At 45.7% G+C, this 24351-nt stretch overlaps 1 protein-coding gene across 5 annotated transcripts; it reads left to right on the forward strand.

Annotated features, from left to right (window-relative positions):
* Window positions 1–1461: 1461 nt before the first annotated feature.
* TIAL1 (TIA1 cytotoxic granule associated RNA binding protein like 1) lies at window positions 1462–23696 on the forward strand. Of its 5 annotated transcripts, XM_060171197.1 has the most exons (13): window positions 1923–1994; window positions 4492–4540; window positions 11384–11480; window positions 16969–17067; window positions 17284–17338; window positions 17489–17576; window positions 19453–19528; window positions 20919–21027; window positions 21478–21573; window positions 21689–21773; window positions 21981–22104; window positions 22454–22593; window positions 23318–23696. In XM_060171197.1, the coding sequence occupies exons 3-13, from the start codon at window positions 11469–11471 to the stop codon at window positions 23442–23444; spliced, it is 1011 nt and encodes a 336-aa protein (XP_060027180.1). In that variant the 5' UTR covers window positions 1923–1994; window positions 4492–4540; window positions 11384–11468; the 3' UTR covers window positions 23445–23696. The 5 variants fall into 5 exon arrangements, with proteins under 5 accessions (XP_007534758.1, XP_060027179.1, XP_060027182.1 ...); XM_007534696.3 differs by lacking the exon at window positions 4492–4540 and having other exon boundaries at window positions 1462–1994; XM_060171199.1 differs by lacking the exons at window positions 4492–4540; window positions 23318–23696 and adding an exon at window positions 22301–22359 and having other exon boundaries at window positions 1819–1994; window positions 22454–22592.
* Window positions 23697–24351: the final 655 nt, after the last annotated feature.

Genomic DNA, 24351 nt, shown 5'->3' on the forward strand with positions numbered 1-24351 from the left:
TTTCCCTCTTTTTTTTTTTTTAATATTTTATTTTATTTATTTATTCCCTTTTGTTGCCCCCCCCCCTTTTTTTTTTTTAGAATGTTTATTTATTCATGAGAAAGATAGGCAGAGAAAGAACCAGACACCACTCTGGCACATGCGCTGCCGGGGGATTGAACTCAGGACCTCATGGCTGAGAGTCCAGTGCTCTACCCACCGCACCACCTCCCGGACCACTCTCTTTCCCTCTCTGTCTCTTCCTCCCCTTTCAATTTGTCTCTGTCCAACAATAATAAGACACACACACACCAGGGTCCTGCCCAGCTCTGGCTGATGGGGGTGCTGGGGATTGAACCTGGGCGCGCAGAGCCTCAGCCAAGAGTCTTCTTCTTCTTCTTCTTTTTTTTTTTGCATTCCATTTTTCTTTTCCTTCTTCTTTTTTTCAATCTTCACTTATTGGCTAGAGACAGCCAGAAATGGAGAGAGAAGGGGACAGAGAGACACCTGCAGCCCTGCTTCACCACTGGCAAAGCTTTTCCCCCTGCAGGCGGGGACCGGCACTCGAACCCGGTCCTTGTGCAGCTCGACCAGCTGCGCCACCAGCCGGCCCCGCACCGCCTTTCCCGTGAACGAAGCAGTCGACCCTCGCTCGCCCCCGCGCCATTTGCGGTCGCCACCCCGCGTGCGGCTCCCCTCCTCTCGTGCCGACCTCTACGAAGCCCGGGGCTGGGACTCCGCTGCAGCGCGAGCAGGACCCAGCCAGCTGCCGGCGATCTGGAACCTTCCCTGGACGGCGCCGGCCGGAACACGGCTTCTGCCCCCGCCGGCCCGCGGAGGCTTCGTCCCCGCGCACAAACCCGCAGCCCGCGCCGCACCATCAGGCCTCCGGGGGGGGGGGGGGGGCGCGGGGAGACCGGCTCTCTCACCCCCTCGTCCGGGAACGGCCGGGCCGCCTCTGCCACTCGGCGGGCGACCGTGTGGGGACCCGCCCCAGCCGGGGATGCCTGTGGGCGGGAAAACGCGCCCGGGGACCCGGGAGAGCGCAGCTCCCGGCAGCTCGGCCCCGGAGGACCGTCGCGAGGGGGCGGCGGTTGCGGATCGCGGTCGGCTATTCGGACTCCCAGCGGCCGGTCGGACAGGCCGGGCGGGCCGGATACCACGCGGCACCACACAAGCGCTCCCGCCGCACTTGAAGAAACCGCTCTCCGGCTGGACGGAGGCGGAGCAGCGGCGCAGGCGGAGCCACCGCAGGGACCCGAACGTGTCCGGAGCGGCGCTAGGCCGGCCCCCGGCGCGCGGCACTCTGGGACTTGTAGTTTCTCCCCCGACGGCGCTTCCCCACGCGCTCCCACTACTGTCGCTTTTATTCTCGCCTCTCCCGGCGCGCCGACTTCCCGGCGGCCGCACGTCTTGACGTCCGACTACACTTCCCAGCAGCCTCCTCGGCGCGCCCCAGCAGGCCCCTCTGGACTACACTTCCCAGCAGCCCCCCGGAGAAGCGCGTCCCTCTCTGGGTCCCCAGGACCACAATTCCCAGGCGCTCCAGCTTCGCGGCCGTTCTCTTTCCATTCGGAATCTCCCGGCGCGGGCTGGCCTCCCGGCGGCCTGTAGCTGCCCAGCGGCGACGCGCCCAGTCGAGAGCCGGCTGGGGGCGTCCCGGGCGGCCCGTCCTCGTCCCCCCTCCGCAGGCCGCGGCGGCTGGCCTGAGCGGTGACCTGGCGGGCCGCGCCTGCGCTCTGCCCCGTTTCCTGCCTGGCTGGTGGCGGCGGCCATTTTGTCCATCCTCCTCCTCCTCCTGCTCCTCCTGGTTGGAGCGCAGCGTCCGGAGCGGGCTGGGGGGAGAGAGGCCTAGAGCGGGGTTCGGTCCCGTCTCCTCTGTCCCCGGCCGGTGTCCGGAGCCCCCCTCCCCTTCCTCCCCGCCCCCTCCCCTCCCCAGCCCTGCCCTCCCCCTTGTCCCGGGATCGCTCCGTCGCACCCACCATGATGGAAGACGACGGGCAGCCCCGGACTCTGTGAGTACCGAGACGTGGGGTGGCAGGAGCCCAGAGGCCCGGGCGCGGCGGGACGCTGCGGGAAGGGGCCGGGACCCCGGGGGCCCCCCCGCGCCGGAGCGGCGCGGACGCCGAGGGTCTGCTCCCCGGCCAGGGACGGTCCCCCGCGTCCCCCGGCCGCTTCCTGGGGTCCCGGGCGGGTGTCGGCCCTGCCCCGCGGCGCATCTCTCCGCACGCCTTGCGGGCGCGGGCGCGGGCTCCCGGCCGGCGGCGGCTGTCAGGCCCGGAGAGCGCTCGGGCGCCCCGTCCTCCTCGTCCCGCGCCTCCCGCGCCTCCCGCTCCTGCTCCCCGGCCGGGGGCGCCTGGGCCGGGCCTGCTGGGGAGGGACCCGGGCTGCACCCCGACCCCTCGGCCCCGCACGCCTGCGGCCGCGGCGGCCCCCGCCCCCGGACACTCCCGCCAGCCGCTCGCACCCCGGGCCGCCGCGCCCCGCGTGCCCCCGCCGGGACGGCCGAGATTGCTCCGGAGCCCCCCGCCCGCCTCCACGGCTACTTTTACAACTCCGCGTGCACTTCTGATCTCTGGTGTCTCCTCTCCCCCGCCCCCCGCCCATCTCCAGTCTGTCTGTCTGTCTGTCTGCCTGCCTGCCTGCCTGTCTGTCTGTCTACGTGGGGGGGGGGGGACGAGGGTGTCAGCATCGCCCGGCTCCATGTGTCCTGCGAGCGAGCTCTCTCTGTCTCTCTGTCTCTGTGTCTCTGTCCCTCGCTCCCCCTCTCCCCGCCCGGGCTAATGAATGAATTTCGTCTTCCTTTTCCTAATGAAGAGTGATGACTCAGCGTGTGTATTCCTTCCCGCAGAGCGTGGCACTCCTCTCTCTCTCTCTGTCTGTCTCTCTCTCTATTTTTTTTTTTTCTCCCTGAAAAGAGAGAAGGGGGGAGAGTGGAGTCCCGTCTAATGAGCGGCCCAGGTGAATGAAGTTGGGCGCCTTCGGGGCTCCCCGCGAGCGCCCGGGAGGAGGAGCCAGGCCGCTCAGCCTTGTTGTCTGTCGCCTCCGCCCGGAGTCGATCAGACCATAGTTCACTTGGCCCTGCTTGTCGGTTGAAATCACTCTGGGTGGGTGGGCTCGATTTGGCCCCAGTCCTGCCAAAGTCCGCCCGGGAAAGCATGTGGGCATCAATCACTGTGTGCCTTCGGTATTGGTCCGGTTCGGGTTTCGTTGTGAGTGTGGTCTGGCGCTCTCTTTAATTTCCATTTCCCTGGGGTCTCACTGAAGTGCTGGTCGCCCCGCATGGAGACTCTGTAAGGCCGACGCGAGCGCGAGAAGCAGCCGGACCGCTTCGTGGAACTTCGCTGTCTGCACTTGGTGTTGCTTCTCGTTTCTGCCTTCTCTCCCCAGGAAAGAGGAATTTGGGCCGCACTAGAGATCTGGCCTTTAACATCTGTTGAAGCCAAGGCTTGCTGTTGGGCTAGAGATGTGTGTTGTGATGGGAACAGCTGGGAGCACTGAATTTTGGGCACAGCCAGCGTATGGCTGACAAAGATGACAGTTAACATGGTCTCGAAAACGTCATCACTGCATCTTAATATATTGGACAGTTGACAGCTCCCCGGGCATCTTTCTCACAAACTGTATCTGCCTGGTCCTTATATTAGAGGTCCTATTGTATTAAATAATGTCCTGTTTCTTTAACTGTCAGTCTGTCTGCCTTGTTTTCATTTCCGTCAGACCTTCTCCAGTAGACTAATGGGCTAATTTTAAATCACTTAGTCCTTACCTCTGCTTCCCCAATGTCCTATTCCCTCTCTCTCTCTCTGTCTTTGAAACACACTTGTCTGTGGTTGCAACTGTCTAAAATGTGACAATGTATTCATGTGACTAAGGAAGCATTTTGAGCTTGGTTGTGCCTGTATGTCTGTCCATGCTTTTATCCTGTTTGCTTTTTTCCTTCCACTCTTCTCCCTGGGAAGGGGCTCTCTAGATAAGGACTGCTACATCTTCCTAGGTCTTACCCTCCAGCATTTAGTTCACTGCCCGGAACAAAACAAGAGGTACTCATGTATTTTACAATACTTCTTTTCATTAAACTAGTGTTAAGTCCATTACTTAAAAAGTCCTGATTGATTTAAAGTTCTAGACACACTTGTCATATGATGCAGTCTGTTCATTCATATTTTTTAAACGTGCAAATGTAAAACTTTGAGATAAAAGTAAATATTTCACGATTGAGATTTTTGTCAGATTTTGCTCCAACAATGACTAGTAGTCTTTAAAAAAAGGTGTTCATTTTACATTACTCCTTCAGGGTTCCTTTCAGATACAACCGAGATGATGAAAACTTTGAAGTGACTTTACAGCTTGATGTCTGCTAGTGTTTACATTATTTATCTTGCGTTATAATCTGTAGGTTATGCTTTCAAATGACTAGTATAATTTAAAAGAATGTACTCTTAACAAAGCTGATCTTAAACTGTTTCTTTGCAACGCCTGTGTGTTACTAGTAAGGTTTTTTTCCTGCAGACACACACAAGCTAAGACATCAGAAAACAATATGGTGTTTATAGTCTAGGTAGGTCTTTAATTATTCATTATCTTCAGTATTACTAATTTATTTGATGGTATTTAAAGTGGTATAGGATTGCTTTGATATCAAGCCTAAAGTTTGTCATATGTCGTTGATTTAAAAGGTCTGTTTACGGGGCTGGGTGGTAGTACCGTTAGTAAATAGCACAATAGACTTTTTTTTGCCTGAGGTCAAGGTTCCAGGTTCAAACCCTAGAACCACCAGAAAGTAGAGCTGAGCATTGCTTTGGTAAAATAAATAAATGCATAGCCTGCTTCTTGATGTTCTTACTTGACATTTATTTAGGAACGATATGTTTTGGATGACTTTCTCTTTCCTTATTTCATATGAGCCAGAGAGTTTCGTATGAGAGAGAAGCCACAGCACTGGGGGTCAAACTGGGAGCCTCGGGCCTTTGAGCACTTCCCGTCTCTGTTTTGGCAAACTGTTGGTAAAGAAACCAAGGAGAGAGTGTTGGCGACTAATCTGGTGCTCTAGATGGGACGTTGGTGCTCTAGATGGGACGTTGGTGCTCTAGATGGGACGTTGGTGCTCTAGATGGGATGTTGGAATCGTGGATATGAGGCCTGAGTTCTATCCCCAGCACCCCCTGTGCTAGAGTGATGCTTTGGTGTTCTCTCTCTCCCTCTCCATTAGCTTTTTTTTCTTTTTCTTTTTTAGAACTAGACTGTCTGGCACCTTCCTTACAGGGCCCACAATTTATGTTTGTGTGGTCAGAAGCCTGAAGTGCAGTCGTTTGACCCATAGCATATCTCGACCTATACTACAGCGTGAAGCTATTATGACAGTGTTCTGCTATCATTTATTGTATTTTCTTTATCTGGCCAGTGCACCGAAAGGAGTAGGAATTGTGAATCTGAGATTGTACCATGTTCTGCAATGCCATCCTTAAACACTGTTTTCCTGATACAAGCTCAGTTAAGAGCAGCAAATAACCAGTGATATGGAGTGTAATTTGAACATTTAAAGAACAATACTATTACACCTCCCATTGTATTGATAAAGTTGACTAGTTCTGTATCATGAATTTAACTGTGGTTAAATCTTTCCCTCAACTTAACGCTCTCTGTTTGCTTTTAAGGTATATGTGCTTGTATTCCTGATGTAGCTGGTTAGTTCACTTGTATCTGCTGCCCCTTTCCTACACCCTGCCTCCTCCCTAAAAGGACGTGTTGACAAATCGATTAATTCATAGAGGCCCATGGAAGACAGTGGTTGCAAAATCTCTGGCCTGGGAAGTTTGCTATAGTATCCTGTCTAAAAGTACTGGTGGTTTCCGCCTTGGTAGGACTCTTTTCACAGTGAAAGTACACCCAGTGTTCAAAAGTGTGATTAGTCTTCTGAAAGGCACGGTAGTTCTTAATCTCAGATTCCGCCCAAATTCCGCCCAGTTGGACATAGGAAGTAGTTTGGCAACGTGAACTTTCGCCTACTGTGAAACTACCAAGTGTCTGGTCTCAAAGTGTATTTTATATTTTAGTTAGGGGTAAAAGCATCACTTTACATTTTTAATGCTTTAGTCCCTATAGTTCCTGTTCTTAGAAGACAAAATAGGCTGTAGGTGTGCTTTCTTATTCAGCTAAGTGTCTTTGGAACTCCTTTTACTTATTAAATTGGCCTCAAGACACACACACACAAAAAAAATTGAGCCATTTTTCCCCATTATTTGTATATGTTCTTCAAAGTAGAAATTTGATATTTTAAAACTTGAAACTTTTAGAAAATGTTGTCTGTTGTGTAACAGCAGAAAGTTTAGAAACGAATTTGAAAAGAAAAAAAGATACCATTTCAGTATTTTATCAAGAGGTGATGATTTTACTAGGTTATGTTGGACATTTAAGTATTTTTGTTAGTCTGTTTTGAGATAGAAGATTTTTTTAAAGATAATTTTAAAAAATATTTATTCCCTTTTCGTTGCCCTTGTTTCTATTGATGTAGTTATTGATGTTATTGTTGTTGGATAGGACAGAGAGAAATGGAGAGAGGAGGGGAAGACAGAGAGGGGGAGAGAAAGACTCCCCTGCAGGTGGGGAGCCGGGGGCTCGAACCAGGATCCTTAAGCCGGTCCCTGCGCTTTGCGCCACGTGCGCTTAACCTGTTGTGCTACCGCATGACTCCCAAGATAGAAGATTTTACAGGGATGTAAAGGTACTTAGTGGGCTCGGGGAAGAGCATATGGTTCTGCAAAAGGCTTTCATGCTTGGGCCTCTGAGGTCCCAAGTTCACTGTGCAGCTCTGCCGCAAGCCGGAGCTGAGCCACTAGAGCTGTAGTGTGTCTCGTCAGAAAGAGAGACTTTATAGTGGAGTTATTTAAAAAAGACCTTGCCATGGACTTTTCTACAATGTAATTTTTAAAGTGTTCTTTAGAAAGACGCGGTAGCACAGTGGGTTAATTTAAGCGCACATGACGCAAAGCGCAAGGACCCGCTTAAGGATCCCGGTTCAAGCCCCCGGCTTTCCACCTGCAGCAGAGTCACTTTACAAGCGGTGAAGCAGGTCTGCAGGTGTCTGTCTTTCTCTCCCCTCTGTCTTCCCCTCCTCTCTCCATTTCTCTCTGTCCTATCCAACAGCAACGACATCAATAACAACAACAATAACTACAACAATAATAAAACAAGGTCAACAAAAAGGAAATATATAAAAAGAAAAAAAAAGACTTCAGAGTATGTGACTGACTGAAAGTGCATTGCTTTGGAATAAAAACCCTTGGTTGCTCACACCGTTACCGTGGTTACCGTGCGCAGGGACCCTTGTTGGAGCCTCTAGTCCCCTCCAGCAGTGGGGAAGCTTCACTGGCAGTGAAAGTGTGAAAGGTCTCTCTCTCTCTCTCTCTTTCCCTTCCCCTTCCCCTATCCACTCCGCTTTGGCAGTATGTGTTGCTGGGGGTGATTACATGCACGGCCCGGCTCTGTAGCCTTCACAGCTCAGCTTTGGCTTTCTGAAGAGACACCGGAATAGGGCGTCTTTTGCACTGCATGGACTTACCCTGGAACCCACACATACTGTTAAAGCAAATTTAAGGGTTTTAAAATAGTTATTACTTTTACTTACTGGGTAGAGAGGGAGAGAGATAAGAGACACCTGCGGCCCTGCTTCACCACTGCCAAAGCTTCCCCCTCCCTGCAGGTGGGGGCTGAAGGCTTGAAGCCAGGGCCTTGTGCATTGTGCTTTTATCAGGTGCACGGCCACTTGGCCCCCAAATTTTAGTTTTTCTATAACTTATGATGGGTAAAGACATAATGTAGTTGAATGAATCCCAGAACTCTGGGAAAAGGCACTGTAGGGTCTGGGTAAAATTTAAAGGAATTAGTATCTTAAATCATAGTAGACGAAGGTGTTCCGCCTGTTGCTAAGAATTAATTGCTGGGGCCAGGCGGTCAAGCACCTGGCTGAGCTCACATGTGCAAAGAATCAGGCTCAGGCTCATGGTCCTCAAGCTGCAGTGGGGGAACTTCACGACTAGCTAAGCAGTGCTGCAGGTATCTGTCTATTGCCCCCCTCCATGTCCGTTTCTTTCTATCTCTAATTAATAAGTGAATAAGTAAAATATAAAAAAAGGAATTAATTTCTGCTTTGCCACAGAATTTATAGTGGAGTTATTTTAAAAATAGACATTAGCGCAGGTGGCGCAAAGCACAAGGACCGGCGTAAGGATCCCAGTTCGAGCCCCTGGCTCCCCACCTGCAGGGGAGTCGCTTCACTGGCGGTGAAGCAGGTCTGCAGGTGTCTGTCTTTCTCTCCCCCTGTCTGTCTTCCCCTCCTCTCTTGATTTCTCTCTGTCCTGTCCAATAACGACGACATCATCAACAACAATAAAAAACAACAAGGGCAACAAAAGGGAAGATAAATTTTAAAAACAGACCTTAACATAGACTTTTCTACAATGTATTTTTCCTGACAGGTTTCTTTTTTCATTTATTTATTCCCTTTTGTTGCCCTTGTTTTATTGTTGTAGTTGTTGTTGTTATTGATGTTGTCATTTTTGGATAGACCAGAGAAATGGAGAGAGAGCAAGAGAAAGACAGACACTTGCAGACCTGCTTCACTGCTTGTGAAGCGACTCCCCTGCAGGTGGGGAGGTGGGGGCTCGAACCGGGATCCTTACGGCGGTCCTTGAGCTTTGCGCCACCTGCACTTATCCCACTGTGCTACCACCCGACTTCCTTTCCTGACCTTTTAAACTTAAAAGTTTGTTCTTTAGAGGGAGTCCGGCAGTAGTGCAACAGGTTAAGTGCAGGTGGCGCAAAGCGCAAGGACCGGCGCAAGGATCCCAGTTCGAGTCCCCGGCTCCCCACCGGCAGGGGAGTCGCTTCACAGGCGGTGAAGCAGGTCTGCAGGTGTCTATCTTTCTCTCCCCCTCTCTGTCTTTGCCTCCTCTCTCCATTTCTCTCTGTCCTATCCAACAGTGACAACAACAATAATAATAACTACAACAATAATAAAAACAAGGGCAACAAACAGGAAAACATTAAAAAGTGCTCTTTAGAAAGACTTCAAAGTATGTGACTGATTGAAAGGGCATTGCTTTGGAATAAAAACCCTTGGTTGATGCTGATCACACACGTTACCGCGACTGTGGTTTCAGCCTCTAGTCCCTTCCTGCAGTGGGGAAGCTTCACTAGCAGTGAAACAGTGCAGAAGATAATCTCTTTTTCTTTCCCTCTCTCCCCTCAATTTCTCTCTGTCCTATCAGTTATAAAATAATGAAGCAGAAAAGCCATATAGAAGGCGTTTACACTCTGTTATATCAGAATGTCCTAACTTCGTTAGTATTTAGCTTCAGCGTGGATTACTATATCCAAATTCTGCTAGCAAGTGAGACACGAAGGGGACGGACCTCCTTGTTCATTTTTTTGTAGCTAGGTCAGCTTTACACAAGAAGAAAGGATGCCATGATTGCTGTGGGCTCACAGAGTCCTGAGAGTTAAGAAGGGACTGGCAGTTGTCTAACTAGCGTAGTTCCATAACCTTTTATTAATCCAGAAAAATAATCTCCCTGCACGGCCGACCCGATGAGCTGGCTCCACATTAATTAGAAGGAAGAGGTGGCATAGTGCGCTGGGACAGGCTTGCCTCTTATTTAAGTTACGCTGGACTCACTCTCTCTCTCTTTCTTTCTTTCTTCAGTCTTAGATATGTAAACTAAAATCATCAGTACTCACTGCAACGAAATACTAAAATGAGCTGAAAGACTGCTGTGTGTGCAGTCTTTAAAATGGTGCTTCACCAGAGTTCTCTCTGGCCAGTTCCCCCCTTCAGGGCGGTTGTGTGTTGTATGTTAAATGGTAACGGTAGCTGGTTTTAGTGCTACTCTCCAAATGTTACACATCAGAGTTTGGGAAATGAAACTTGGGTCCTTTTGCTTCCCAGAAGAAACAAATGTTTACAAAACATCGTTTGGTTTATGCAGTTGTTTCTAACAGTTTTTAAGTTACACGCGCTGTGTACCAGAAAGACTTGGAAGGTTGGCAGTTGATTAAGCTAAATTAAGAAAGATTTGTGGGGCAAGGCAAAACGATCATCTCTGACATGGTGTACTTTGATTTTGGTTTTTTAATTTTATTATTTTTTAAAATCTTTATTTACTGGCTAAAGACAGTAAGAAATCGAGAGGAGAGGGGGAGATAGGGAGAGAGACAGACACCTGCAGCCCTGCTTCACCACTCGTAAAGCTTTACCCCCTGCAGGCGGGGACCAGGGGCTTGAACCCCGGTCCTTGTGCACTGCAACGTGTGCGCTCAACCAGGTGTGCCGCTACCCGGCCCCTGGCTTTGTTTTTTAAGCTTCCTGTATAATTGGAATCCTGTGTATATGTGATGTAGAGTATATGTGATGTAATGTTCCAGGTTTCTTAATGTCTGTAGTTGGGCTGGGTAGTGTGCTGCCCTTGTCAGCTTTGAGCTGTGGCCTCACTGCGCTGGAGGAAGATCCAGTGCTATGACACTTTCTCTTCTCTTCCTCTGACTCTTCTGTCTGGGAAAGTCTGCTTGGCGGGGTGAAGCCCTGTCCACCACCACCACCACCACCATAGAAAGTCCACAGTTAAACACGTTTATGTGTGTGTGTGTTGGGGGGAGGCTGGGCTGGGGAGATAGTCTACTGTTATGCAAAAAAGACTTTCATGCCAAAGTCCCTGGTTCGATCCTCTGCACCACCATAAGCCAGAGTTGAGCAGTGCTCTGATTAAAAAGAAAACACAACCTTTACTTGGGTTTGTCTTAATATATAGATTTGCATTACTGTCTACATAAAGAGTTTTGGGACTGCTTCGAATACATTTTAAATTAGGAAATATTATACCCTGTTGGGGAGGGGGAAGCCAGTGAAAATAAGCTGTTATAACAGTCCTTTAGCAAAGTGTTTCATGATGATCTTGCCTTGATTCTGTTCATATAACTGATCTGGTGGGGATCTGAGGTGAAGTGACCCTGTCTGTCATTGTTGCTTTATGCCCAGACGGCCTGATGAACCAGCCTTTGTTGTGTTTCTCGTATATATGTGTTACATATTATTCTGAATTGTCTCACAGCCATAAATTGTAGTTGTTACCTGGAGACTGCTTTGAACTTTTAAAAATTTGTTCTGACAAACAAAAGGAGAAAATGATCATTGGTACATGCAGTCACATTGATTTGCTTTCCAACTTAAAGTCTTTAGAAGTAGTACCTTAGTGTCACTCTCCTAAGAGTAACACTTACTTTCAGAGGATCAGGCTGAATTTGATAAATTTTTGAAAAAAGAGGAAGCTTAGTGAAATGAAAATTGAACAAGACCTTAGAGCCAGAGCTGAAGGAATATTACTGATAATGTCATTTTTCCCTTGTGCAGATATGTAGGTAACCTCTCCAGAGATGTCACGGAAGTCCTCATACTTCAGTTATTCAGCCAAATTGGACCCTGTAAAAGCTGTAAAATGATAACAGAGGTAAGGTCTTTCTGGTTCCATGTGGTAACGGTCTGGTGTTTGATTTTGAGAGACATTCTAAGCCCCAGTCCCTCTGCAGGCATTCATGTTTATGATAATTGACTTACCACTTTGTTCTGACTGACAGGTGAGATTTAGAAGTTTTATAGAGGCCTGGAATGAATTGTAGTTTAGTCCTGAGAGACGTCAGATTCTGTTGGCACAGAGCAGCCAGAATTTATGGGAGTGTTAGAAAAACCAGGTGGTATTTCTTAGAATTCCAATAAGAATATCAACCATTCAAGTGTAGTATACGTTCCAAGTTTAGGAATCGGTGTATGGAAAAGAATGTCGAGTTATTACCCACAGGGTACCACCATGTGATCTTGTGCATTTTGGGGTAAATACTGACAGCTGACTAGTGTCTTTAGGTGGGAACTTTGTTAGAATCACTTTCCCCCGATGCTTTCCCAGTTAAGGCTATGGCCATACCCAATGACTCGAGTTTCAGTTTGCTCTCTTCTTTTTTGTTTATTTGCCAACGTGCCCCGTGCCTCCCCCCCCCCCACACACACACACACTGTTTACTGTGTTTCCGACACTACGCTAAGAGCTGGGGGTATGATGTATGGTGAATCAGACAGCGTCTAGCCCCACGGGATGTTACAGCCTTGTGAGGGAGACAGAAGTATCAAACACTCATGACAGAGTGCCCTGGAAGTGCCCTGGAACCTGGATCCCTTCACCTGTGTGAGCAGAGGTGGCCAGCACAGTGTCAGGTCAGGGAGGCATCTTGGAGCAGTCCGTGTGGAAGCCAAAACCTCAAAGGATAGCAAATAGCAGCTGACCAGAAAGGAGCTCGAGGAAGGAAGGACCAGGCAGGAGAGTTTACCCAGCTCGGTGGCCGCTGAGGGAGGAGTCGGGCCTTAGCGGTCGGTGGGGTTAGTTGGAAGAAATGCCAGGGTCATCCTGAGATAGGACAACTATAGAAAGAAAGAAAGGAAGAGAAAGAAACGCATAAAACAAATCTGCCTTTTTCTAACTAGTGACGGTTATTGTTTTGTTCTGGGCTCTTAAGTCATTTATTTTTGACCATTTGTTCTTTCGTCTGTCGGGAAGTTACTTTACGCTAAGCACAGGTTAAAGCACTGGGGATGTAACAGGAAGCCAGACAAGGCAGGCTCCAGTGAGGTGACATACTAGAGGGCATTGCTCTGAGAGGTACAGGTGTGCGGTCATCCTAGGTAGGGGCCAGAGCTCGGAAGAGAACACAGTTCTTTGCCGTTGAGTGGAGAGTTGATGCTGTGTAAGCCAAGCGGTGAGTGAATGTGCCACGTCTTTGGAACTAAAACAAGAATCGCCGGATGGTGCCGGTGACCGTAAGAGCTGGAGGAGGTGGGCGGCCCGTAAGTCAGGACTGAGTTGGCTGTGCTTGTGGAACCCAAACCTGGGATGGTCGGATCTAGAGGAGGAGCAGAGGGGAAGAATGTCAGGGTGAGCTTCAGAGTCACACAGGGCAGGAAGGACCGCGGCCGAGAATCAGCATTGTGCCGTGGTTGCAGCAGGGGTCGGCCTACGCCGAGAAGGTGCTGTGACTTGCCACTTCATTTGGAGAGCAACGGTTGTGTGGAGATTGGGTAGTAGGGCAAGGGGGCCAGGAAGTAGCCCAGCTGCTAGGGCTGTTTCTGCCTGGCTGTGCTCAAAGCCGCGGGTGCTAGCTCCAGCCCCAGATGCCGTCGTACCACAGTGTCTGTCTCTTCCTGTCTTCCTCTCTGCTTGTCTGTATTTCCTCTGTCTGAAATAAAAAAGGGTGAAAGGGGAGTCGGGTGGTGGCGCACGTGGCGCAAAGCGCAGGGACCGGAGTAAGGATCCCGGTTCGAGCCCCCGGCTTCCCACCTGCAGGGGAGTCGCTTCACAGGCGGTGAAGCAGGTCTGCAGGTGTCTATCTTTCTCTCCCCCTCTCTCTCTCTGTCTTCCCCTCCTCCATTTCTCCCTGTCCTATCCAACAACAAAGCAACATCAACAATGGCAATAATAACCGCAACGAGGCTGCAACAACTAGGGCAACAAAAAGGGGGGAAAATGGCCTCCAGGAGCGGTGGATTCATGGTGCAGGCACCGAGCCCAGCAATAACCCTGGAGGAAAAAATTAAAAAATAAAAAATAAAAAAGGTGAAAGAATTGACCCGGAAGTGATGGAATTGTGTGTGGGATGCCTTGGCATCACCAATTAGCGAATAAGAATGAGGAGCAGGACTAGCTGGGTTTATTTCACTAGTCTAGGTAAGAGATGGTGTGGGTCACCAGTGAAGCAGAAGGAGGTAGGTTTTGCATCTATTTTGGAGGTAGACAGGTTGAATCAGTCGGTCTGTTGACTGTGGGATATAAAGGAAAGGAAAGACACACAGAGACTCTTTATATAAAGGGTTGTTATTCTTTTGATTGGAGAGAAACGGAGAGAGTGAAGGGGGGGTAGAAAGAGACTGCTTCACCCCCACCATGGGTGGGGACTAGGGGCTTGAACCCAGGTCCTTGCACACTGTAATGAATGTGCAATTGCAATTAAAAAACATACATTGGCATGAGAGAGCATGAACCCCCCCAGCGCATCAGTTTGGTACTTGCCATACCAGTAACATGACACTGACAGAGGAAGTCGCAGGATAGATGGTGCCTGTGATGGGACTCAGGAGCTGTGTTTTGGCAGTCAGGTGAAGGGTGTGTGTGAACGGTCTGAGTTCTACTTGAAGGTCAGGGTGAGAACGGAAAGGGACCATAAGAGGCAGAGAGGAAGGAAGGCCACTGGTGACATTGACCTGGACATGGAGTTGCAGTGGTGTGGTTGGATTGAAGCCTGCTGAAGTGTAGTTAGGAGAGCAAGGAATATTGAAAGTATCGCAGGATTTCTGAAAACATTTGATAAAAGTATATTTGAACAGTGTTTTTTAAAACCTGTAGGCAAATAGTCATTGGGGTGATCATTGAATGAGTTTTCATAGCACTTACCCACTGTGCAGCCCATAAATAGACACTGGTAAATAGTTTTAGATCCTCGTATTTCTCGCTTTTTGGCAGTGTTATTTGGTAATGTTATAATTAATCGGAAGCCTCCAAAGACTTGGTAGGCATTTATTTCTATCGTAGATTTTATCTCAGTATGATTTCCCCTTTGCTTTTATCTTAGAATCTGGCTTTTCTAGCTTATTATAAAGAATGCACTAGGTTATATTGGATGTCAAAGTCATGGTGCATTTTGTGAATGGGAAATTATGTCGTGACTTTCTTGGCAGCCCAATATTTGCTAATTGACTTGGATGCAATTAAAGAAACTTAACACTTGTAACAGTGGGAAGTGGTAAAAATCAGTGGTGTCTTAGGTGAAACCTGTGGGGGGGTGTGCGCGCGTGCATGGGCACAGGGGCACAGTGAATGGAATCTTGCCTTCTGTTGGCTGTAGCAACTGGAGATCAGCATGAAGAGTGGGTTGGTTCCCTAAAGCCCGTTGTTTTCCTTGGAAACCATCAGGACTGAGAGTATAGGAGTTAAAGGGAAAGTCACCAAGCAGTTTTAACTGTTAAAAATCTTCCACTTTCAGGAGTCGGGCTGTAGCGCAGCAGGTTAAGCGCAGGTGGCGCAAAGCGCAAGGACCGGCATAAGGATCCCGGTTCAAGCCCCCAGCTCCCCACCTGCAGGGGAGTCGCATCACAAGCAGTGAAGCAGGTCTGCAGGTGTCTATCTTTCTCTCCCCCTCTCTGTCTTCACCTCTTGTCTCCATTTCTCTCTGTCCTATCCAACAACAATGACATCAATGGTGACTACAACAATAAAACAGCAAGGGCAACAAAAGGGAATAAATAAAAAATTAAAAAAAAAAATCTTCCACTTTCTTCAGTGAATGTTCCTGATGAGTGTCGACTCTTTATAGCAGGGGTCTAAGTGCTACTTTCTGCTTTGCTTGGAAGCCCTTCCCCATTTCCCTTCTGAGTGTGGCCATAGAGTCTGGTATGAGAGCCAGTAGTTTTCTTGTCAGTGTTAATGACCACCCCCACCCCCACCCCCGGAAATGCCCTTTGTTGCACGGCCACTGTTGTTTTAGATGTCTTTAGGATTTTTCTTCTGACATTTTCCTGAAATGAAAACGGGTTGTTGAGAAGATCTTTATCTTATCTTGTATTTTTATCCCTCACTGTAAATACAACTAGAGTTCTGTATTTCGAGTACTTTCAGGTGAGTTGACCAATGAACAGTGATGCGTTTAGCCACGAGTGGAGAATGTATTTCTGGTTGTGCAGTCTGTGTAGGTCGCTACTTTGGGATTCTGATTTCCATTCTGGTTTGTCAGGTGATAAAATTGCTGTGAGTGGCAGTGGCAGTGGTCCTCTTCCTCATCTTTTTAAAATTTTTTTTTTAATATTTTATTTTATTTATTTATTCCCTTTTGTTGCCCTTGTTTTTTTTGTTGTTGTTGTAGTTATTGTTGTTGTCGTCGTTGTTGGATAGGACAGAGAGAAATGGAGAGAGGAGGGGAAGACAGAGAGGAGGAGAGAAAGACAGACACCTGCAGACCTGCTTCACCGCCTGTGAAGCGACTCCCCTGCAGGTGGGGAGCCGGGGTTCGAACCGGGATCCTTATGCCGGTCCTTGCGCTTTGCACCACCTGCGCTTAACCCGCTGCGCTACAGCCCGACTCCCCTTCCTCATCTTTAGAAACATGTTTGCCAGCTTGTCCAAACATGGCAATATAGAGTATACTTAGAGGTTTCTTGAGAGTCTAGTACCTTAGCCACTGCGCCACCTCCCGGACACTTAGAGGTTTCTTATTGGTGTTTTTGTGATTTTCAAAAATTGTCCTGTATATTAAGTGTGTCATCATCATCGTCGTCGTCCCCGCCACCTGTGGTTGCAAGCCTGTAGACTCCAAAGTACATTAGAATGTTTTCAAAGGTAAGGAATTCATTCAGTAGTTGGTTATAAATGTGAACATGTTTGGGTTTTATTCTTGTTCCTTCCTTGTCCAGAAACGAGGTGTACTTTTGTAGCTGTACATAGCAGTAGTCCTTGTTTTTGATCAAGAGTAAAACTTGTGAACTTGGTTCATTTCTGTGTTTTTTCCCCCCCCTTATGGGACACAGTTTAGTTTGGGATTGCGGTGCATAAATAGAATTTCATCCTTTTGAAAGTGATGTTGGGAGGGAGAAGTAGTGTTTCTTATCTCTTAAAATGTGAATTTGAGGCTTCCTTTGGTCTACTTGAGTGTATTTCACCAGAACTTTGGGTCTTTATTTAATACCAGCGGTCCTGCTTCTACATTACTTTTACAGTTCGTGTTGAGTACAGCCGTGTTCTGAGGTGCCAAGTCAGGTGTAGCTGTAAGTCTTATTTTGAAAGTGTTAGGCAGCCATCTCACCCTGTGCGTTCCCAGCTGTCAGTAATGTTTTCTCCTGGGTTTTCTTCTCAGCAAACCGATAGCAGAAGGGTCAGCTATTGTGTTGGGTTTTCTGTTTTGCAGCACACAAGCAATGACCCATACTGCTTTGTGGAATTTTACGAGCACAGGGACGCCGCTGCAGCATTAGCTGCTATGAACGGAAGGAAAATTTTGGGCAAGGTAAGTAGGAGAATGGACTATCTGCATGTCCGATTGGTTGGCATTGTCTCATAACAAGTCTTTAAACAAATGCTCAGCTCTGCCAAGTGGTGGTTTGCGTTGTCCAGCCTAGTGCTCTTACAAAAGTAATACCTTGATATGATTTAATGACTGGTAAGTGTTGTGATTCATATCGACATGCCTAATAATTGTATTAAATATAATCTTTATTTTTAGGAGGTCAAAGTAAACTGGGCAACAACACCAAGTAGCCAGAAAAAAGATACTTCCAGTAAGTACTCCCGCTGCCTTCCTGTGGCTGAGTTCTCAGTTAGCCTGGCAGCATCAGCGGCAAAATAGCGCTTTTCTCTCCCTTACTGTCGCCAGAAAGGTTTAGTAGCTGGCTTCTGAAGTAGTTGATTTCCAAATGCTTTGATTTCAGATCACTTCCATGTGTTTGTTGGGGACTTGAGTCCAGAAATTACTACAGAAGATATCAAATCAGCATTTGCCCCCTTTGGTAAAATATCGTAAGTATCACCATCAATATACTCTACTCAGTAGTGATAGGCAAAACTGTACACGATGAACTTGCATCAAATTCCATTTTCTTTCCCTAGTTAGTGTGATTTCTCTTTTGTTTGTTTGTTTTGTTTTTGATTAGTGGATGTTGTTGAAAATGTTAATGTCATTTCAATGTTTTGGGTTCTTGTTTTTATCTAATTCTGTGTATTAACATGTTTAAAAATTTAATGATTCTTTTTGTTATCTTTGAAGCAGATGTTTGGGTGGTAAACATTATCAAGTCTAACTTTGTCAAGTGTTCTAAAAATCTGGTGGTTAAAGATATGGATTGATAATAAATGTGATTTTTATACTGTGCTTTATACTTTAATAGAGTGAGTTTGTAATGGGGGAAGTTATCCTTGCGTATATTGGCTATATTGGAAATGTGCATGTTTAAGTGTAATAGATACATGTGTTTTGATATCTTAGCTGAAAAGTACTACTGTAATACGCTATGAAAATGTTTCAATGTCTGAACCATAGATCTGGGGTTATCTATCTACAGGATATTTTTGTTATTGGTGTTTGATTCTGCTAGCTAGGGCCCAGATTTGGATTATTTTTTAACAAAAGTTAATGCTCAAATTTTACTGCATATTATTTGACTGAATATATTGGAAAATTAAAAGTGGTTATAAGTTCTATAAAATGCTTACTATGATTTATCTTTCTGATTAAAAATAAGAGTATTTTATGTGTGTATTTCCTGTAACTTTCAATTAAACTAAAATACTGCTTGCAGGAATATGTTTGGACTAAGAACAACAATTTCTTCTATATACGATTTGTTGTTCTGTAGACTTAATTTGAAAGATTTAAATCTTAATCTTCTATTTCGATATTTGCTTTGCTTTTTAATCTAAATGTGGTAAGTAGTACTGTTTTCAGTATAAAAATATAATACAGGTTGCTGTTTTTCAATCTTTATTTATACCTGAGACCTGCAGTTTTTCTAAAGTCCAAGTCACAATTAAAAGTAATAGCATTCTGGTTATTTTGCAGAATTGCTCATAAGAATGGACAGGATCTTGAAGGCTAACTGCAAGGAACTGTGCACACTGGAACTCAGTTGTAGATTTTTTTCTCATTTCTATTTATTCTTATTATACATTATTTATATATACATATTTTAGTATTTACATTTTAACATTCTATATTCAGTGGAGTTCTATATTTCCAATCATTTTAACTTACTCACTAAAATTTCTGTGTAAATTTGTTGTTTTCGTACTGGTGTGCTTAGCATTGTTGTTAGTTTTTTATTCTCCTTTCTTAAATTTCTGAAAATGTCAATTTTTCAAAATTTACAGCTGCCCAAACTCCAAAATGATGGTAGAGAATTGACCAAGAAAAATAAAGAGATCTGTTAACAGGCCATGTATGCCTTTTTAATTCCTATTTTTTCCTCTTTTTCAATTTTTTAATATTTCATATATTTTGTATCACTAGGCAGAAGACATTTAACTATTTAGAGATTGCATGGTAAAGTAGTTAGCATTGTTACAGTAATTTATAGAATCAGTAAAGCTTAGAGGACACTAGTTAATAGAATATTTGACAAGGAAACTATTGTTCCTATTAATCTTCAGATTTGAGCGTTTAGGTTAGAAAGCATAGGCTATTTGATTAGCTTGCATGTCTGTTACATGTTTTTGTCCTGCTGCTTTTTTCTAACAGGTAAAGAAGCGTTAGGGAGAGTTCAGGAATGGCTGTAGTTAATTAGGGCTAACTGGAATTTTGTTTAAAAAAGTGCTCACAATACAGTGTGTGTGGTTCCTTTTAGTTTTTATTTTGAGGCTGCCTCTTACTTCCCTCATTTAGCTGTGCTTCTTTCCACAGGGACGCCCGGGTAGTTAAAGACATGGCAACCGGGAAATCCAAAGGCTATGGTTTTGTATCTTTTTATAACAAACTGGTACGTTTCTTTAACTCAAATGCTGTACAGAATGTCGTCATTAATCTGAAACTCGAGTATTCCTTCATGTTAAGTCAACTTTTAGGTACTTTTACGTGATACTAAGAGTATATATATAAAGTTCACTCTCTTCCTCCCATAAACTTGAAAATAAATAGCTGGAGAAAGAAAGATAGACTGTCTTTTATAAAGAGCGCGTCCAGGTTGCATTTGTGGCTGAGGAAGAAGCCAAGGTGTGTTAGAAATAAAGCTGAGGGGGGTTGGGCTGTAGCGCAGTGGGTTTAAGCGCACGTGGCACAAAGCACAAAGACCGGCGTAGGGATCCCAGTTCGAGCCCCCGGCTCCCAGCCTGCATGGGGGTCGCTTCACAGGCGGTGAAGCAGGTCTGCGGGTGTCTATCTTTCTCTCCCCTTCTCTGTCTTCCCCTCCTCTCTCCATTTCTCTCTGTTCTATCCAATAACAACAACAACAAGGGCAACAAAAATGGAGGGGGGGGGGAATAGCCTCCAGGAGCAGTGGATTCGCAGTGCCAGCACTGAGTCCCAGCAATAACCTTGGAGGCAAAAAGAAAGAAAGATAGAAAGAAAGCTGAACTAAGCTCAGAATTTGGAAGATAAGTTTTATTTAGTCTTCACCATGAAAATTCCATTTTTAAAACTTCTTGTCCATACTGTCGTAGCAAGGACGTGAATGACTGTAGCAGGTCATGAAAATCGAAACGATTCATCTCATTGTTTGCATATATTCTTTACCAAAATAGGTGTTTGCATGAATTATGGTATCTGGCAACAGAGCAGGCTCTGATATCAGCCTTTTAATAATAGTGACAACAACTTGAATTATGTACGTTTTATTAAGGCAATAAAATAAAGAGCAGAAGTCTTTCTTTGCCTGGATCCAGTGCAACTTCACAGTAATTTTTGTTTAGCTTTTCGCTAGAGCACACTACTTGGCTTTGGCTGATGGTAGTGCCCGGAATTGAATCTGGGACTTCTAGGGCCTTGGGCATGAAAGTGTTTTGCTGCTTTTTTTTTTTTTTTTTTTTTTTTAAATAAAGACAGAAATTGAGCGGTGGGGGCTTGAAATTGAAATATTCGAAAGCTTTCTCTCCACCACACCCCCCACATATTTTTGGCTTGGTTTTGTTTTTGCCCCCTTTGGTAATCCATGGTATTTCTCTTTGTGCTTGAATGTTGTTCTGGCATTTTGAAATTCAAATGTGGCACATTTTATGAATCACTCAAGTTCAGGTCATTATCTTGTGATATTGGTTCAGTATTGCTTGTTTACATTTACTGCTCCATTGTCCAGCTATGCCCACAATGTATTTTCTCTTACTAACTTGTACAGACCACTCACTAACTTGTGTATATGGAATTGCTTTCTTTAGGATGCAGAGAATGCAATTGTGCACATGGGAGGACAGTGGTTGGGTGGTCGTCAGATCAGAACCAATTGGGCCACGCGTAAACCACCTGCACCTAAAAGTACACAAGAAAGTAAGATAATGTCTACTGAACACGCTGACATGGCTTCTTCATGAAATCGCGCATTCCTGTAATCCCGAGTTCTCAAAAGTTGATTGCACCAAAGTAAAGGACTCAGGATGCAGGGAAGGGCAGGGGTGGAGAGGGCTTTGCGGTCCTGGTGCATGTTTGGTGACAAGGACCCAAGTTTAGGGGATGTACTTCATTCTGCCTATCCCAGGGAGATGAGAAATTATACCTGTGCAGCAACCGCTGTACTGTAATCTGTTAATCCCCAATAAGATGATTAAAAAACCTTTTCAAGTTGGATTTTATTAGTATTTTAAAAATCATTTCATCTTGAACTTGTCTGAAATTCGATTTGACACTTCAAGTCAGAGCATTAAGAACAAAGCGCGTCTCTTCCAGTTCTGTGATTTTATTATGTGTGCAACCATCACCTTGTTTTCTTTCTCCCTACAGATAACACTAAGCAGTTGAGATTTGAAGATGTCGTGAACCAGTCAAGTCCAAAAAATTGCACCGTGTACTGTGGGGGCATTGCCTCGGGGCTAACAGGTACAGCCTTGGCTTCCCGCCCGCCTTCCCCGTGGAGCTTTATCACCGGTGAGAGTTCCGTGTCGTGCGGTGCGTCGTAAGACGACGTCTGTTTGTCTATCTTTTTGTTATTCAGATCAGCTTATGAGGCAGACATTCTCACCATTTGGACAAATTATGGAAATAAGAGTTTTTCCAGAGAAGGGCTATTCATTTGTCAGGTAAAAAATTCTCTGTGTAGTCTGATTACTCTTAGACTTAACCTGTTTCTCTCCGCTATGTTCCCTGACACTTTTCAGGGATCAAAACTTGGATTCCAGGCCTTGGCAGAACTGATCTTCCTGCCTCATGTACTTTGAGCAGAGCCAGTCTCTGTATTATTTCCTCTTAACAAATCAAAAGACAAACCTCCCCATCTCCCGCTCTAGGTTCTCAACCCACGAAAGTGCCGCCCATGCCATTGTCTCTGTGAACGGTACTGCGATCGAAGGACATGTTGTTAAATGCTATTGGGGTAAAGAATCTCCTGATATGACTAAAAACTTCCAACAGGTAATTCAGTCTCCACAGCACTTCTCAAGGTTTCCATCCTGCATATCTACGTGAAAGCCTTAGAAACTCTATCAAATGACAAAAGAAAACATAATAAAGATAAAGCATGTAGCTGCTTTCAGTTGATTTGATTAATGCTATTTCAAACATTATTATTTTGCGGTATTAACTGAATCTTAATACTTTCTTTTCACAGGTGTCACCACCCCAATAAACTTAGACAATGATAAATTACAGAGTCCTATTCACATAAGGGTGCTTACTTAGTTTTTCTCTTCCTTGTCTCCCACTTTCTTCAAGTACTGTGTTTCTTATTTGCTTCCTAAAACTGCCATTTGCTTTTTCCTAGGTCGACTATAGTCAGTGGGGCCAGTGGAGCCAAGTGTATGGAAACCCTCAACAGTATGGACAGTATATGGCAAACGGGTGGCAAGTCCCACCCTACGGAGTATACGGCCAACCGTGGAATCAGCAAGGATTTGGAGTTGAGTAAGTTGGTCAGGGTTTTTTTTTCCCCCCAATATAGAAATAGATTCAGGGGGACGGGCGGTAGTGCAGGGGGTTAAGCGCACATGGCACAAAGCGCAAGGACCAGTGTAAGGATCGAGGTTTGAGACCCCGGCTCCCCACCTGCAGGGGAGTCACTTCACAGGTGGTGAAGCAGGTCTGCAGGTGTCTGTCATTCTCTCTCTGTCTTCCCCTCCTCTCTCCATTTCTGTCCTATCCAACAACACTGATAAACAACAAGGAAGGGCAGCAAAAGGGAAAAAATGGCCTCCAGGAGCAGTGGATTTGTAGTGCAGGCACCGAGCCCAGCAATAACCCTGGAGGCAAAAAAAAAAAGAAAGAAAGAAAGAGATTCAGTCCCATTAGCCAGATAGCTTAGTGTTATTTGACAGTATAAGCATTGGAGAAAGCTGATGGAAAAACAATTTATGATGCTAGAAATTTCTTCTTATTATAGACCTTGGTGGGGAAGGGAGATTAGGGCAACTTTTTGTGAAACCTCGATTCTCTAAGGAGTTGTTAGTATTTTGCTTATATTTCTACTATACTGTGTTACTGATCCAGTCATTCTCACATGGGAAAGATGATTGCCTATAGACTTGACGCTCAGCTCCTGCCTAGTTATCTTAAGATTGAAGGCTATTAACACGGATTTAAAATTTTTTTGTCATAAATATATAATGAATTTTTTTTCTTTCCTTCCAAGTCAATCACCTTCTGCTGCTTGGATGGGTGGATTTGGTGCTCAGCCCCCCCAAGGACAAGCTCCACCCCCTGTAATACCTCCTCCTAACCAAGCTGGGTATGGAATGGCGAGTTACCAAACACAGTGAGCTCTGGGACTCTGAACAAAATTGTAATTCATGATAGCTTCAATTTCCTGTGACACCCTGAAGACATGAAAGTAGACATCGGAAAACGGAAATATTTATTTTAAAAATCGAAATGTTTGGAACCTTTAGCACAGCTTTGCTTTGGTGAAGGACACATGTCTTCTAGTTCTGCCTTTTTAAGTTTTTGTTCATGATGGATATGAACATGATTTTCTTTGTGTACAAAAACTAAAATAAAGTCAATAAAGACGATTCTGACTACAAATTTTGATATAATAGGAGAAATGGGTGATACATTTTGATTCCTAGATACTGTTCCATTTTTACCTAGCTGTTCAGTATTTTAACTCACTGTGTTTTTAAAAGAGCAAAAAAAAAAAAAAGGGAGGATCGTGAACACTGGGAATCACATATAAGCTCATCCTGAGCCTTGGCACTCCCCACCCTACACACCCTGAGGTGCAACCACATTCGAAGTCAACAGAAAAAAAAAAAAAAGAATGAGAAGAAGTGCGTGCTTCTGGAGTCGCTTTGGAGGAGATGCTCTCTCTGTGCCTAAAGAAACTGAAGCCAGACTGAGAACGAAATTTTGCAACCTGAATAAGGAACAGCGTTGCCCGAGATACTTGAGCAAATGTTGGTGGGCCACTTTAAGACATATTTTTACAGCTAACAAAAGAAATGATTATTAAAACTGTAGTGAATCACATTTTGTTTGGGGGTAGAATTCCAAGTATGTGTTTATATTGAAGTCAGACGGCCATACTTGGCTTTTACATGAAGCTCCAATGGTATACATTGTAAATAATTCAAACAACTACAGTGTTTCAGAAGCATGCTTCAACATAGAAGTAGCAGCAATGTCATTATTTGAGGTAACACTTAACACACTCCACTGCAGTGAGTG

The sequence above is a fragment of the Erinaceus europaeus genome, chromosome 14 (genome assembly GCF_950295315.1).
Source record: "Erinaceus europaeus chromosome 14, mEriEur2.1, whole genome shotgun sequence".
NCBI classification, from domain to species: Eukaryota; Metazoa; Chordata; class Mammalia; order Eulipotyphla; family Erinaceidae; genus Erinaceus; species Erinaceus europaeus.